Source organism: Ceratotherium simum, chromosome X (genome assembly GCF_057802395.1).
Source record: "Ceratotherium simum simum isolate JZ-2026a chromosome X, ASM5780239v1, whole genome shotgun sequence".
In the NCBI taxonomy this organism is placed as follows: domain Eukaryota; kingdom Metazoa; phylum Chordata; class Mammalia; order Perissodactyla; family Rhinocerotidae; genus Ceratotherium; species Ceratotherium simum.
The window spans coordinates 122313224-122330001 of record NC_141940.1 but is presented as its reverse complement, the minus strand read 5'-3'; the positions used below and the strand labels follow the sequence as shown (position 1 = coordinate 122330001).

Sequence of the window (16778 nt, the reverse complement as noted above, 5' to 3'; positions counted from 1 at the left end):
AGGTGGGGGTAGGGGGGCAGAGAACCCGAGAACGGAGGAGCCCCGAGGGAGACTGGAGGCGGGCAGCGGAGGGAGAGTGAAGGAGTCGCAGCCAGCGACAGAGGAGCAGTGGAGGGGGGCGGAGGGGGCGGTGCCTCGGGGGCGGGGCCTGCGCGCCCCCCGCCCCTCCCGACCGGGCCGCGCCGAGGAACGAAGATGGCCGGGCGCGCCGCGGGAACCGAGGGGCCGCCGGTAGAGGCGGCGGCGGCGGCTCCCGAGGTGTGACTCCACGCGCAGCGCGACCCGAGGACCCGGGGCAGCGGACAGGCGGCGCAGGCGGCGGCGCGCAGGGCCGGGCGGGCGCCGGGCGGGCGCCGGTGCGCGGGCGCCGGCTGGAGGATGCACCGGGCGCGGCGGGCGGCTCCCGCGGCCGCCCCGCGCCCCGGGCGCCGGGCAGTAGTGCTGGCGGAGGAGGCGGCGCGCGCGGGGCGGCCGGGCGGCGGCGGGGCCCGCGCCGTCATGCCGTGGCTGAGCGGCGGGCGGCGGCGGCGGCGGGGACAGCCGCGAGAGGTCCCGCGGGAGCCGCCGCCGCCGCCGCCCGCGCAGCCCCCGCGGGAGCCGCCGCCGCCGCCGCCTGCGCCCCCCGTCGCGGCCCCCGCGCCCTCCGCGCCCCCGGCGCCGCCGCCGCCCCGGGCCCGGGAGAGCGCTGAGCTGCCGCTGCCCGCCGGCTGGGAGGAGGCGCGCGACTACGATGGCCGAGTCTTCTACATCGACCACAACACGCGCCAGACGTCGTGGATCGATCCCCGCGACCGGTAAGGGCGCGGACCCGGGCCACCATCGGGGCACCCCATCCTTTGGGCCCAGGGAGAGGATCGAGGAGACCGGGAGGCCCCCGGCTCGGGGCGAAGATCGTGCGTCCGTGGGGCCCGGGCAAGGCTCCGGGCGCCCCTACCCTCGGGGCCCTGGCCGGGGATCGAGGCGCCCCCTCTCCGGCCTGGAGCCCCCGGAGTGCGGAGCCCCGGCCTCCTCCCGGCCCTGGCCGCTGGGCGGACACTCGGACTTGGTTCCCTCACGTCACCCGCTGACCGGCGCCTGGGAGTTGGGCGCCTGGAATTTCCTCTCCCAGGGCTGACGGATGGCCCTCTTTTCCTTTTTCCGCCTCGGCCTCGCCCATCCCTGCCGGGCCTCTGCGTCCCGCCGCCCCCGGCCCCGCGGAGGCCAGATGAGCTGTCATCTTGGAGCGCAAACGTGCGCCCCAGCTTCGTGGGGTGGGTTCCTTGCCTGGCGGGCTCAGTCTAGTTTCCATCAAAAGATTGAGGCCAGACGGGACACTCCAGGGATTCCCAATTCTTTTGGAGTTGGGAGAGCCTGTTCTCAAACTGTGCTCGAGCGCTTTAAAAACTGAGTTAGAATTTTATTTGAAAGAGCCTTGTGTACTGCAGCCAGAGTGGAGTATGATTAGACCCATATGCTTTCGAAATAAACGAAAAACAAAAGTCGAATTTTAGGTTTCATTTTTGTGCAAGATATGAATAGGGCACTAAGTTGTGTTATTCATGTAAATAAATCTTATGGAGTAAAAACAGATTCTTCTAAAAGCACTACCAGATTGCATTTAATTAGGTTAATGAGAGGCTTTTCCTTAACTTTTTTGCTGGATTGTCTACTGGTTTCAGCGGTTCAGCTGCTTTTGGAGAGATGCATTCTTTTGTGGAATTGGGAATTCTGTTGAAACCGAGTGTTTGCGGCGGTTATCTGATATCTTGTCCTATCCGGAGCAACCTCTCTCCACGCTGGGCCTGAGTGCCAGAAAGGAAGTAGTGCAGGCTTCCCAGTGATTTGGAGACTTGAAGAGGCCCAGCGTGGTGACATCTCTCCTGCTTCCTCCTACCTGCACGGGAAAGCTGCCCTGCCTGGCACTGGCCTCTGAAGATAAACTTTTGGGGAGGGAAGCTGTTGAATTATTGTTTGAAGATTTCTCTGGGTTCAGATAGGGAAAAACAAAACAAAGCAAGAGGATCGTGGTTCCTTAACATTCTCTCTGAACATTGCAAACTTCTGGATTTAGAAACTTAGATAAATCTTAGCACAGTTTTTTGGGTTAAAAAGATGCTTAGTTATTTAAAAAATCAGGTGAGATCATATTATAATTTTAACCAAAAGCTAGAGAGCCATAACTGTTTGATCAAGCCTTGGATGGTTCTAGAATTGGTAGAACTGCTTGGAATGTGGTGCCCTTTTATGCTGTATATCTGTTAAAAACCCAAACAACTGGAAAGTGAACCAGTTAAAAATACTGTTTTGCTTAGAAAAGGCTAAGGCTCATTTTATGAGGGTAATATAAAACAGTTGTGGTTACATTAGAGTGGGAATTCATGATGAAAAATATAAATGTAAGAATTTCCCTTTTAATGGTACCACCCAGGACATAGGTGAGCAGACCCTACAGAAGTCAGCTTGTAGAATCTTTCTTTACGTGTATTCCATGTACATTTCCTATGTTCCTCTTTCCAGAAATGTTTGTTACTGAAAACCATTTTCACCCTTTTCAGACATCACTTATGTTATAGATTTTTTTTTTTTTTTTTTTTTTTTTTGTGAGGAGATCAGCCCTATGCTAACATCCGCCAATCCTCCTCTTTTTTTGCTGAGGAAGACGGCCCTGGGCTAACATCTGTGCCCATCTTCCTCCACTTTATATGGGACGCCGCCACAGCATGGCTTGCCAAGCAGTGCGTCGGTGCGCGCCGGGATCCGAACCAGCAAACCCGGGGCCGCCGCAGCGGAGCGCGCGCACTTAACCACTTGCGCCACCAGGCCGGCCCCTGTTATAGATTTTTAAGAAGTCCTGTTTCTAATGCTAAAAATGTCGATTGGGTGAACAAAAGTGGATATTTTGCATTTTTTTGTAAAGTAAAAACATGTGTATACTTTTATGAGACATTGTTTTTATAGTGAGTGAAAATTCAGCAGGGGACAGCTTGCACTTCAGCTCCCATAATACCTTGCCCGAAATATGTATGGAATGTTAAGCAAGCCACAAACATTTAAGTGGACTCTACCCGAATGGTGTAAATGGTGTAATAGTCATCTTACTCTTTCAAAACAGAACCCTGCTGATTTTTATAGGGGACTGGTTATCCTTTAAAGTTGTAATTGCTTTTTATTATATGGAAAAAACCATGTGTCAGAGCACACCATTTTCTCCATGTGCATCTGACAGTTAAAACCCTTTTTGAGTCACGTTTGATTCACACAACCGGAAAATGGTGTCCAAGAAATGAAGACTTTCCCCAGACAGCTTCCAAATAGGGAACTGACAGGAGAGAGACAAACGAATAAATAGGTTTTTTAAAGAAAATGAAGTTATGGAGGAACAAATGAACGTGGTAGGCTAGGGGAAAATTGTTGGTGACTGAAAACATCATTCTATATATAATTTAGTAAAAACTATCATAGCATAAAATCTGCTGCTGTAAGCAAAGTAACTGAGGGCCAAGTGTTGTAAACAATCTCTTCTGGAGTTTTATAGTAATTCCATTCAGTGTTGTGTTTAACAGCATTCGATATTGCCAGGTCAGGGTGTGTTGGTGAATTATGTTGCTGTTCTTTCTTTTTCAAGTTACAACGAAGAGGTTGCAAGCCTAAGGAAACATCTTTACAGATGTGGCTATAGATGTGTAAAGAAATCTCAGTATTTTCAAAACAGAATTTTTTTAGTTTGATTGTGAACCCACCTTAGGTTTAAATTCACTATCTCTGCAGATCAGTACTGTGCATATAATTTTCATAGTTAGTTTTCTGGAGATCATACCCAAAAACTTTGTTAAAAAATATAAAATTAGTTCACCAGTTCTATGGCTGGTTTCCATGGGTGAGTCCTGTGTGGTTTACATTAGTGGTACATGTGTATTCTACATATATTAACATAGAGTTCAGTGACCACTTTATAAAAAGGTATTTACCATTTATGTGGAAAATACGGGAAAAACATTTTTGCCTCCTTTGGAAAAATTCAGTGCCTTCCACAGTTGTGTGACATGTGCTTCCTGTGGGGTTGTGTTGATATTATCCTGTAGATGGACTGAGTGGTTGAAACTTCGTGTTCTGTTTCCTAGCTCGGTTGGGATTGTACAGTACTGGAAATGCCAACCTTGAGCAGCTTAAGAATGGTGGACCATATCACATTTGAGGTCAAAGCAGAGTAGAAATGGTCATGATGATGGTGGAAGGCCCAAATTATATCATGACGTAAGCTTTTAGGGACCCATTTGTTCACGAGATGGGATTTGACCTGCGCCACATGGATGAATTCTGTGGTATGTTAAAAGTCCTTTGAACAGGCTATTGCTTTATGGAGAAACAATCCATGGTTCTGGAATTTGCCAAGTTGGAGCCCCACATAACAGAGCCAGATGACATCGTTGCTGCCTTGGAACTTTTATTTAGTGTTAGTTAATAGGAGGTATACTAACTTACCCCACAGAGTCTATTTCAGGATTACATAAACTTTCTGATAAACAAGTAATTCTCCATTTTTCATTTTTTAAGGTTATAGATAGTGTTTGTATGAACATGGGGGAGTGTCTTGCTTTTCAGGCCCTAAGGGATGGGCTCCTGGAAGAATTTTCTTCCATGTAGATTATCAACAACTTCGTGGTCTATTTTTGGTCTAATATCTTTCTTTTTCTTTACTTCCTTTTTTTTTTTTTTTAAGTGAATGGAAAAGTCATTCATTTCCAAAAATAGTTCCCGGATGTTTAGAAATCTCTTAAGTTTCCTTTTCTTCCCTTTCGCTCTGATTTTGGAAGTGGAAATAACGTGTTTCACCTTCCCTGGTAGGTTCTACTTCAGGAACCCTTGGGTCAAGTGACATGTTAAAGGTTGCCTGGTGAGCCTGGTGAGCCTCTTCTAGCCCAGGTCCTTTTTACTAATGTTGGCTGCCTTTCCAATAAATTCAATAAAATTAATCAGATGGAATAAAAGCAGAGTTAAATGCTACTCGGTTCAGTTACCCCTATTTAAATCCAGTAGAATGAAGAAATAGTTACAGAGATTCTTGGCCTCCTGTGTGCTGGGACCGTAGATGAAGACTAGCTTTGTCTGGGAGATGGGAGACAGACATATAAAATGAAGACAGTAATGGTGGCAAGGCACCATTATCAGGTGGCGATGGCTTCTGAGAAAAGGAAGGAAGGCTCTCTTGAGTCTGGAGGATTTTATCCTCATCCATTAATCTCCTAGGTTGAGGGTTTCTCGTGCTTTCTCAGCGCTGAGGAAGAAGAGGGGGACTGTGAGAAAAGTGCTGGAGCTGAGGAAGTGCTGGGTGTGTTCAGAAACAGTGAAGGAATCTGTCACTGTGACCGACCCAGAGTCTTTGCATAAGGGAGGGAAGACTCGGGCAAGACCATGAGTAGCTTAGAATCGTGCAGCTTTGGTGTTGGAAGAGCTAGGACCTTCTTGTTCTAACTCCTCGTTTTGCATTTGAGGGCCACAGCCAAGGGGTGTCCCGCCAGCAGTTGGAAGGACAGGGACTTGAGCTGAGTCTTCTGACTCTGACTCAGTGCTCTTCCCAGTACGCCACCCAACTGCCCAATCCCTACTCAGTTTTAAGCATCCTGCCTGTGTTCATTCTTTCATTCATTTCATTTGTTCGTTCATTCATTCAGTAACTGTTGCACAGGCTCTCAGTCTCAGGCGCTCTTCCTGGGTTTGGGACTCCAGTGGTGAGCACCAGCAGACAGGTCCCTGTGTCCATGAGGCTTACACAGTGCTCGTGTCCTTCTCCCTGAGGCCTCACCATGCTGTTCCTGCCTCCCGGTTTCTCCCCGCTGGGATCCCTTGGGTCTGTGATTATGGCAGGCATACGTGGAATGCTTACCTTGTGCCAAGTGCTTTAGGCATTTGCGTGGTGCACCACAATGGCTGCACAAGCTGTAGGTGGACAGGTGGTGAAACTGAGGCCAAGGGAGGTTGATTTAGCAACCTTGCTTCACATAGCCTACGAGGGGCAGTGTCTGCAGACTCCAGAGTTGAGCCCAGGTCTGCTACCTGTACTTGACCCTCCCTTGGCTAGGTAACTGTGTGCCCCTTGCACCGTGTTGTACCCACCAGTTATTTTTATCTTGCATTCACTGTTGTTTTTTTTTGGAGGAAGATCAGCCCTGAGCTAACATCCATGCCAATCCTCCTCTTTTTGCTGAGGAAGACTGGCCCTGAGCTAACATCCGTGCCGATCTTCCTCCACTTTATGCCGCCAAAGCATGGCCGGACAAACGGTGCGTTGGTGCAAGCCCAGGATCCGAACCTGGGCTGCCAGCAGCAGAGCGCGCACACTTAACCACTATGCCACGGGGCTGGCCCCCATTGTTGTTTGATATTTAACACCCACCCCCAGTAGGTAGAATAATGGCCTCCCAAAGATGTCCATGCCCTAGTCTCTGAAACCTATTAATAATTTACCTTGCATGGCAAATAACATTTGTAGGTGAGATTAAGTGAAAAATCTTGAGATAAGGTGATTATCCTGGATTATGTGGGTGGGCCCAGTGTCATCACAAGGGTCCTTTCAAGAGGGAAGCAGGAGGTTCAGAGTCTGAGAAGGAGGTGTGACAGCAGAAGCAGATGTTGGAGTCATGTGGTCATGAGCCAAGGAATGCAGGCAGCCTCTAGAAGCTGGAAGAGGCAAGGAAATGGATTTTTCCTTAGAGTCTGCAGATGGAACACAGCCCTGCTGACACCTTGATTTTAGCTGAATGCAACTGATTTTGGACTTCTGACCTCCAGCACTGTGAGATAATAAATTTATATTGTTTCAAGCCACTTGGTTTGTGGCAATTTGTTACAGCAACAGTTGGAAACTAATACACCTCATGCATTATTTTCCCAGTGAGAATGGAAGCATCTGGTCAGCTTGGTGTCTTTGATAACGACCACAATAGCTCATGTTTGTTGTGTGCTTAGGGGGTACCACACTAAGCATTTTACATCCATTTTCTTCCTGGCTCCTCACAACACCCATAAGAGCCCTCGTTTCTTGTGGACCGAGCCTGGAGTCTCACTCACATTAGGCACCAAGTCATCTGATAAGCTAGCCAGATGTGGGTGGTGGGAAAAGTTTCCACTGGGAACTATTGGAGGTTTTCGTAGATAGTAACAGGCCTGAGCTAGAGAGATCCGGGGCACTTGGCCTAGTAAAGGCAGGGATTATGTCAGAGAAATTGTGATGGAAACAAGAAGTGCACGGGATTTAGCTGATGCTAGAATTAAGGCAGGTGCAATCAGGAGGGGGGTCAAAGGACTCTTGCTGATGATAACCTTAGGAGCAGCTGAGACTCACCAGGGGCCGACCTCAAGGCCTTCTGTTAACCCCACTCATGAGCCTTCCTTGCTTTGCTGCTGCTGTTGTTAATTGTGTGTGTTCCTGACTTGGTTATATGGAGAAGCATGTTGAGTCATTCAACTTACTCTGTTGCTGATGGTCAATGTTCTAAAAGGTATCCAAACTGGGCAGCTGTTACTTTAGATCAGGGTTTCTCAGCCTCAGCACTATTGATATTTGAGGCTGGGTAATTCTTTGCTGTGGGGCTGTCCTGTGTAGCCTAGGATATTTAGCAGCATCCCTGGTCTCTGTCCACTAGATTCTAGCAGCACACCCCTCCAAGTCACAATAATCACGTTTAGTAGCTGAATTTGTTTCAAGTAGATTGACAGTTACTGAGCTGTTACATAACAGAGGGTAAGACCACAGAGGTCTGATTTGTGTTTCTGTGAAGAATGAATATTAAACATATTTATATAAAAATCTCTGAGTTTACTATATCATACAAATAGTAGTACCAGTATATGAAACTTTGGGGATGTGTTTTAGTATGAGTGTATTATTCAATTTTTAGAATATTCTCAATTGATAGGTAGTTACTGAGTGTCAAGTGTATACATACACACAGTGGAACAGAAGAAAATGAATCTGTTACACTTCAGTGTTCTGCAGCAACCTAGAGAGCTGGCCTGGCCTTCTGAGTGTGTGTGTGTGTGTGTGTGTGTATGTGTAGGGGGAGTATTAGGCTGCCTAAGATGCCCTGAAACGTCCCATCCCCTCTGTGGACGAGGGAGTGGTGAGAGTGTTGATTGCCTCTGCCTTTGCTCATAAGCTCTAGAAAGACAGGGCAGGGGCATCTCGAAGGGCTGCTTATGGAGCTGTGGAATCTCCAGTGTTTTCCATCTAGAGGGTCCTCTTTTTATTTCCTTAAAGCTCAAGGGGCTAAGGAAGAGAGAGGGAAGAAGAAAGGGAGGTGGCTGGGCCAACCCCTAGGTGACAAGCCCTACAGTTTGGTGGGTGGATCATCGAGCCAGGCGGGAGGTCTTCCTAGTGGCTCCTATGTGCCAGCCTTGGTGCTACCAGGAGGTAGGTCACTGCCAAGGTGAGTACGACATTTCCAGGATGCATAGAGCTCAGTCAGGACAGCATATAGCCACTGCCGGAGATGAACTCTTTCTGCCACTTGGAGCCCTGTCTTGTGGAAAGGTGCTTGTCTCCTGTGTGGGGGTGCCCTCTGAGTGTATGGTTCTACTGGAATTGCCCTGAAAATTATCCCCCTTTAAAAAAATTGAGATATAATTCACATACCATAAACTATCCCATTTTAAAATACACAATTTAGTGATTTTTAGTATATTCACAAGGTTGTGCAATTATCACCACCATTTAATTCCAGAACATTTTCATTGTCCCAAAATGAAACTCTGTATGCATTAGCAGTAACTCCCCATCTCCCTCAGCTCCTGGCACCCACTAATCTGCTCTCTGTCTCTCTAGATTTGCCCATTCTGGACATTTCTTTTTTTTGTGTGTGAGGAAGATCAGCCCTGAGCTAACATCCGTGCTAATCCTCCTCTTTTTCTTTTTTGCTGAGGAAGACCGGCCCTGAGCTAACATCTGTTGCCAGTCCTCCTCCTTTTTTTCCCCAAAGCCCCAGCAGATAGTTGTATGTCATAGCTGCACATCCTGCTAGTTGCTGTATGTGGGACGCAGCCTCAGCATGGCTGGAGAAGCGGTGCGTCGGTGCGTGCCCGGGATCTGAACCCAGGCCACCAGCAGCGGAGCATGCACACTTAACTGCTAAGCCACGGGGCTGGCCCCTGGACATTTCATATAAATGGAATCATAGAATCTGTGGCCTTGTGTGTCTGGCTTATTGCACTCATCATAATGTTTTTGAGGTTTATTTTTGTCGCAGCATGGATCAGCGCTTCATTCCTTTTCATTGCCAAATACTGTTCCATTGTGTGGCTAGACCACATTTTGGAAGCCACCCTGAAGTGCCCTCCTTGTCCAGGTGTTCCCTGCAGAATACAGGAAATAGCTGTGTCTTGAATTCCTTTGTGTTAATTCCCAACTGTTTTACTCACAGAAAAATGACCATTCATATGTTTACAATGTCAAAATATAAACATGACCTCATGTGCTCATGAAAAAAACCAGGTCTTAGGCTGGCCGCCATCAGGTGTTCTCTGTTCTTGTCCGTTGGCTGCTTGTTTTGGCTTCTTTTTTTTTTTTTTGGTAAGGAAGACCAGCCCTGAGCTAACATCCGATGCTAATCCTCCTCTTTTTTGCTGAGGAAAACTGGCCCTGGGCTAACATCCATGCCCATCTTCCTCTACTTTATATGGGACGCTGCCACAGCATGGCTTAACAAGCGATGCGTCGGTGTGCGCCCGGGATCCGAACTGGCAAACCCTGGGCCGCCATAGCGGAGTGCGCGCACTTAACCGCTTGCGCCACTGGGTCGGCCCCTGTTTTGGCTTCTTGATAACCGGGAGCGGGCTTCTCCACTAGAGCTGGACACAGACTGCCCGGGGAGCTTCAGGAATCCCAACGCCCTCTGCACCTGGGCCAGGTAGCTCTGTGTTTTAAGCTCCCCTGGAGATTACAGTGTGTAGCCAAGAGTCACAACCATTTTGTGCTGGGGCTAGCGGAAAAGTGTTATAGGAGGTGCTGATGTTGAACAAAATTGGAGATGGAAATCTTAAAATTGAGAGACTTTATGCGTTTATTAATGTCTCTGCATATTGGGAAAAGATGGTCATTTATCTATTTTTGAAGGAGGAGAAGGCGCCCTTATCCCGTGGATCCGCTGGACAGACCTGCCTTAAGGTTCTGGCTGTCATTTAGCTTGCTGTGCCTGCTTGTAACCTCTTTGAGCTTCGGTTTCCTGCTGTATAAACTGGGGCCAGTGTGGGCTGTGGTGAGGGTTCATGAGCAAGGCGGCTGCGTGCAGAGCCTGTGTCCCGCGCACCAGCAGCCCTGGCTGCGAGGCAGCTAGCATTGTCACGTGTAGAACACCGAATTGCATCGTAGTGAGGTTGGAAAGCTGCTGGTCTGGAGGACAGAGACCAGGAAGTCCATGGCACCTGCAGTTGGAGAATGGGCCCCATGTGCATGCCTTAAGAGAGGGAGGAATCAGTATCTGTATTCATATTTGTGTGTAAGGAATTTGTGTACCTGCTGGGGGGAGATGATGGTAGAACTGTGAAGATGGGGCCAGGGGTGGGCAATATGTCTTTTTATCCCTTTTGCTTTTTGAACCATGTGAATATATTAACTTTTCAAAGAATTAAATGAAAAAATTCAACATAGCAGAATAGGGTGGTATTATAGATATGAATTTAAGAAGCTCTTTTCCCTCTTCCTTTTCCTCCTCGCCATCCTCCTCCTCCTCTTCCTCCGCCTCGCTATCCCCTGTGTGTAAATTTCTCTGGCACATTTCTATTCCCTAACTTGAGCTTGAGTACATTCCTGTTTTTCGTGAAGATGTCACAACTCAATACAGTTTCACAATGTTGATCTTAGGTGGATATTTTCAGTTCTTCACTGTGCATTTGGAACTTCAAAACTGTAACCAATAGCTGTTTTATTGCATACTGCTTGGGAATTGCTCATCCCGTCTTTTTTGAAAATGTTCTCTTGCCCTTTTTTCCTGGGTCTCCATTAATTTTTGGAAGTGTCAGTTACATGGGGACAGGTAGGCATGCATCGGTGAAGCCTGTGAAGGTTTGGAATGGGGGAGTTTCAGGCTTCCTGGTCCAGGGAGACTGGCCGACTTTGCCTGGCAGGTGAGGGACGAGGCAGGGGTCGTGCCCAGCTGGCCTGCCAGGCTCCCATCTCCAGGATGGGGGCCTGGCATTCGGAGACCAGTTTGGGGATGGTCTGACTGCAGCTGCCCATTTCGCACCCTCCCCTCCATTCTTCTTCTTCTGTCTGGAAAAGCCTCTCGTGCTCACTGGCCTACTTCTAAGAGAAACATTAAAGTTTTTAAAGAGGGGGTGATGCTCTCCTGACGGTAGGCCCTTCTGAAGCCTGTTGTACTCATTTAAGTCTGATGCACTTCCTAGGACTGATCAACCGATCGATGCAGCTAAAGCAGTGCAATACTTAGTAAAAATTGTTTGGCATCATGGCAACCAGAGAACAGCTTGATTGTTTTTTCTTTGCAGCCACCTCCTCTGTCTAGTTCCAAAACATTTTCTTCACCCCAAAAGGAAACCCTGTACCCATTAAGTGTCACTCCCCGTTTCTCTCTCCCTCAGCCCCTGGCAACCACCAGCCTACTTTCTGTCTCTATGGATTTGCTGGTTCATACTCCATAAATGCAGTCATATGAAATGTGGCCTTTTGTGTTGGGCTTCTTTCACCTAGCCTAACGTTTTTGAGGTTCATCCATTTTGTAGGAATCTGGTTTTGTGAGTCTGCTTTTGGTTTAATGCAGGGGACATGCCATCATGTGATCCTAACTGAGGGCAGCTGTGTGAACTTTGCCTACAGGAACAGCCGACACTCTTTAAGAAAAATCAATTGAGGATGAAATAAAAGCGATTTTAGCTTTTGATTTGTTACTTTGAGAAACAGAGAAGTATAAAATATTTCACATTTTCTAAAATTAGGGACAGGAAGCCGAAAAATTAATATGTGGTAAGACTTTTTAATAATCTATATGCTACGTCTGTGCCAGGTGCGATGGAGGATAACAAATAATTAACATCACCTAGCCCTTTTCCTCAAGGAGATGAAAATGCAGTTGAGGAAACAAAAAGAACCTATATAAAGTAATAAGCCAGTGATGGAGGGGATACCACTGCGCTGCCGGGAGCAAGTCAGCCCTGAACTGAAGTTAGAGGATGCTGAGGGTCCAGGTCAGCGCCTGCCACCTACACCATGCCACTAGGCAAGTCCCTGAATTTCCTTGTGGCTAGATTTTCTTACATGTACAAGAAGAACGACAATACTTGTCATTAGTTAGTTGATGAACCAATGTTTATTAAGTGTAAACTGTTTCCCAAATGTGATGGCTGGCCCTGGGACATCTTAGGACAAGGGTTGGCCCATGGACTGAATCTAGCCCACCACCTGTTTTTGTACAGCCTCCAAGATACCAATGGGTTTTCTACTTTTAAGTGGTTGAAAAAAGAATGAAAAGAGTAGTATTTTGTGAAATTGAGGTTTCAGTGTCCATAAATAAAGTTTTATTGGAGCAAAGCCATGCTCATGCATTTATTGTCTGTGGCTGCTTTTGAGCTACACCAAGGACAGAATTGAGTCACTAGACAGAGACCATGTGGCCTGCAAAGCTGAAAATATTTACTATCTGGCCCTTTACAGAAAAAGTTTGCTGACCCCTGATCTTAGGAGAATACAGAATCTAATCAAGGTAACCATTGGTCAGTGGGGTGGGGATAGGGGAGGCAAGATACAGAGACCCCCAGTGGGAAGTCTAATCAACTAGAGAGAAGGGGCTTGGAATGATAAAAGCCAGTGGGGACCTTTTAGTCAAGGAACCTCTCAGTAGAAACTTCTCTCCTTCCTCAAAAACGGATGTTGCATCTGTCATAAGACAAGCAGGGAAAGTTAGATCATTTAAATAACATGCAGGGCCAGCCCCGGTGGCCTAGTGGTTAAGTTCGGCGCACTCCACTTGGGTGGCCCGGGTTCAGTTCCTGGGTGCGGACCTACACCACTTGTCTGTCAGTGGCCATGCTGTGGCAGTGGCTCACATACAAAAAGAGGAAGATTGTCAACGGATGTTAGCTCAGGCGAATCTTCCTCAGCAAAATAAAATAAATAAATAAATAACATGCAAATTAACTACTTTATATAAGAAGGCAGGAAAATAACCACTTTTAGAAAGATTTTCATTAAAAATACACATTTAATTCCGGGGATCTAATGCACAGCATGGTGACTGTAGTTAACAGTACTATATCGTATGTTCAGACTGCAAAGAGAGTAGATCTTAAATGTTCTCACCACAAAGAAGAAATGGTAATTATGTGATGTGATGGAGGTGTTAGCTAATGCTGTGGTGATGATCATGTTGCAATATATAAGCGTGTCAAATTAACACATTGTACACCTTAAACTTACGCAATGTTATATGTCAATTATATCTCAATAAAGCTGAAGAAAAATACGCAGTTAGAAAGCAAAGGTTTAATGGTACAAAAAGTTTTACTTCCTGGGAAAATTCGGGTATCGGACGTTCATTCTTTTTTACTCCCAGGTAAACAAGCCCCCCATCCCATCTGTACTTTATGAACTTCAATGGGCTTTAAAGGCCAGTTAAGGGAACTGTGTGTGTGCACATATGTGCCTGCTCAGAGCATACAGAAGGAAAGAAGAAACCCAGATGCTCTTTCCCCCTCTCCACCCTCCTTCACAGACCTGGAAATGAAGAAACGACCCCCTGGGAACAGTGTCACAGCGAGAACCGTTATTAGCCCATTCCCCTTCAGAGGAAACCGAGAGGTGGTCATACCCCAAACTGCCGTATGATTCTAGCCAACATGACGCACAAAAGGAAATTGTTATGATTCCATTTATATGACATTCTTAAAATAATGACATGGGACCAGCCCAGTGGCGCAAGTGGTTAAGCGCGCGCACTCAGCTGCAGCAGCCTGGGGTTCGCCAGTTCGGATCCCGGGCGCACACCGACACACTGCTTGTCGAGCCATGCTGTGGCGGCGTCCCATATAAAGTAGAGGAAAACGGACAGGGATGTTAGCTCAGGGCCAGTCTTCCTCAGCAAAAAAAAAAAAAAAAAAAAAAAAGGAGGATTCGGGCCGGCCCTGTGGCTTAGCAGTTAAGTGCGCGCGCTCTGCTGCTGGCGGCCCGGGTTCGGATCCCGGGCGCACACTGACGCACTGCTTCTCCAGCCATGCTGAGGCCACGTCCCACATGCAGCAACTAGAAGGATGTGCAGCTATGACATACAACTATCTACTGGGGCTTTGGGGGAAAAAATAAATAAATAAAATTAAAAAAAAAAAAAAAGAGGAGGATTGGCATCAGATGTTAGCTCAGGGCTGATCTTCCTCACACACACGAAAAATAATAATAACATTATAGAGATGGAGAACAGATTAGTGGTTACCAAGGGTTAGGGATGGGAGGCAGGGGTGGGTATAAAAGTGTGGCACAGGGAGGCTTGTAGTGGTGGACTATTTCTGTATCTTGATTGTGGTTATAGAAGCTACACACACACACGAATGCATGTGACCTCTGAATAAGCTCTGTGGATTGTTCCAGTGTCAGTTACCTGGTTTGGGGTTGCACTATCGTTATGCAAGATGTGACACTGGGGGAAGCTGGGTGAAGGGTGCACGGAACCTCCCTGTACATTTCTTTGTAACTTTCTGTGAATCTATGATTATTTTAAAATGAAAAGTTAAATATTCCTGATTTTAACCATTTAGATTGCCCCCTGATATTTATGATTATGTAAGTACTGTAATTATAATGCTGCTTATGTGCAGTTATTTTCTCTGTAGTGGTTTTTTTCATGTTTGCCTTAGGAGATAGTTCTAGGCATGGGGTGAATGCAACCCAGTGGTTGGTTGCTTGTTGGTTGAATACACTTCTATTTGGAAATGTTTTAGAATTACAGAAGAGTTACAAAGATAGGACAGTTTCCCTCATTGTTAACATCTTATATCACTATAGTATATTTGTCAAAACTAAGAAGCCAGCCTTCATACATTACTGTTAACCAAACTCCAGACACTATTCGGATTTCACCCGTTTTTCCACTAATGTCTTTTTTCGGTTCCAGTGGTTTTTAGAGCTATTGAATTGCTGAAAGTTGTATGGTTCAAACCTAATTTTTGTAGGTTTTTCCTATATCTCTTTTTTGTGGGTATTCATTTATCCTTGGTGCTGCATTTGACAGACTTATTAGACGTGCTCTGAGGCCTCATGGTAGAGTGCAGAGATTCTAAAGCATTGTGGAATCATGGACCCCAGGAAATCTGTTCAAGGTAGAGAATCTGTGTTTGGAAACATGCACAAGCACATGTAAGCTTGCATATGTTTTCAGGATTTCTCGAAGCCCAGAGGAGGCTTGATTTGAAAAGGGCAGACAGTCACCTAGGTGCCTGCCACACACGCTGTGAGGATCCTTGAGTGAAGGAATGCATGCTCATGTGTTTGCCATCACTAGCCTAGTTATGTCATATGGCATCCATTGAACAATGATTCGTAGAGAACCTTCCGTGCTTTCTCTAACTCTTCCCCAGCCTCACACCCAACCCAGCATTAAACTGTGGTGTGCAGTACTAGATATGATCCCCAAGTACTGGATAGGTTTCACATGAAAAGGGAAGCGATGGATGGACCTCGAAGACAGGATGCTAAGTGAAAGAAGCAGATGCAAAAGACAACGTTGTACTATTTGATTGATACAAAACGTCCAGAAAAGGAAAATCCATAAAGATAGAAAGTGGATTTGTGGTCGCATAGGTCTGGGGACAGGAAAGGGAGTGACTGCTGACAGGCACCAGGGGTGTTATTGGGGTAATTGAAATGTTCTAAAACTGGACTTCATGTTGCACAACTCAGTAAATTTACTAAAAATCATTGAATTGTACACTAAAAAAGGGAGGATTTTATGGTATGCAGATTAAACCTCAATAAAGTTGTTTAAAAAAATCTTTTAAAGTGAACCTGTTTTTAAATTCAGGCAGTTGCCTTGCCTTGGTTGTTGGACAGACCGGGCTCTGTAGATTAGATTTGGCAGGCTCTAACTGTGCAGAAGGCTCTGGGCTTCTTAAAATGGCCATATAGTTGCCAGGGACGCTTACCAAGAAGCCACAGGTTAACATTGCCCAGTAGTTTTGCCCACTGTAAGGGGAGAAGACCACCAGGTAACAACCTGTTAATCATTATGAGAATAAAAATATAGTTAGTTTTCATGAAGGCGACTACCTCTTTCATTCAGAGGAATTTGTCTTATAAGGCGACTCACTAGCACTGCTGTTTGGTTTAGAGAAGTTGACCTGATATCTGATTATGTGGCAGTGTTTGTAGTAAAATGAAGTTTGTGGATAAAGGACCAGTTGATGTTTGGGCCTTTAAATATCAGCATTCTTATTTTTCACCCAGTTTTGGAAGAACCTCTTAAAATTGTATTACATGCTTTTTGTTTCTTCTTAAATATATTGAAGTGTAACGTTTTTGTGATAGTTAGGGTTTGTGAGTGAACATGGGCATCGGTATGTCCTGGAATGTACCACTCAGCACGGGGACCGCCCAAGTGTGGTTAGCCCTGATTTTAGACGTGATGGTCTTGAGTCTGACTCCTGGCTCTGCAATTTGATGTGTGCCCTAAGACAGTATTTGGGCTCTCTGAGCCTCAAATTCCTCTTCCAGAAAATGGGGGCACTTAAGTCAGCTATGCTCTTAAGTGCATAGTAGACACCTATATTTTAATTGTTCTTGTGGTCATATTAAATAGTCATTCAGT

General features: G+C 46.5%; 1 protein-coding gene across 2 annotated transcripts in view; it reads left to right on the top strand.

The window, feature by feature from the left end:
• Window positions 1-409: 409 nt before the first annotated feature.
• Window positions 410-16778, top strand: part of WWC3 (WWC family member 3) — a 121622-nt gene continuing 105253 nt past the window's right edge. For both annotated transcript variants that reach the window (XM_087426549.1, XM_004435096.3), the window contains exon 1: window positions 410-794. In XM_087426549.1, coding sequence (XP_087282675.1) covers window positions 499-794 — 296 coding nt within the window. In that variant the 5' untranslated portion in view covers window positions 410-498. The remainder of the gene's footprint in view (window positions 795-16778) is intronic.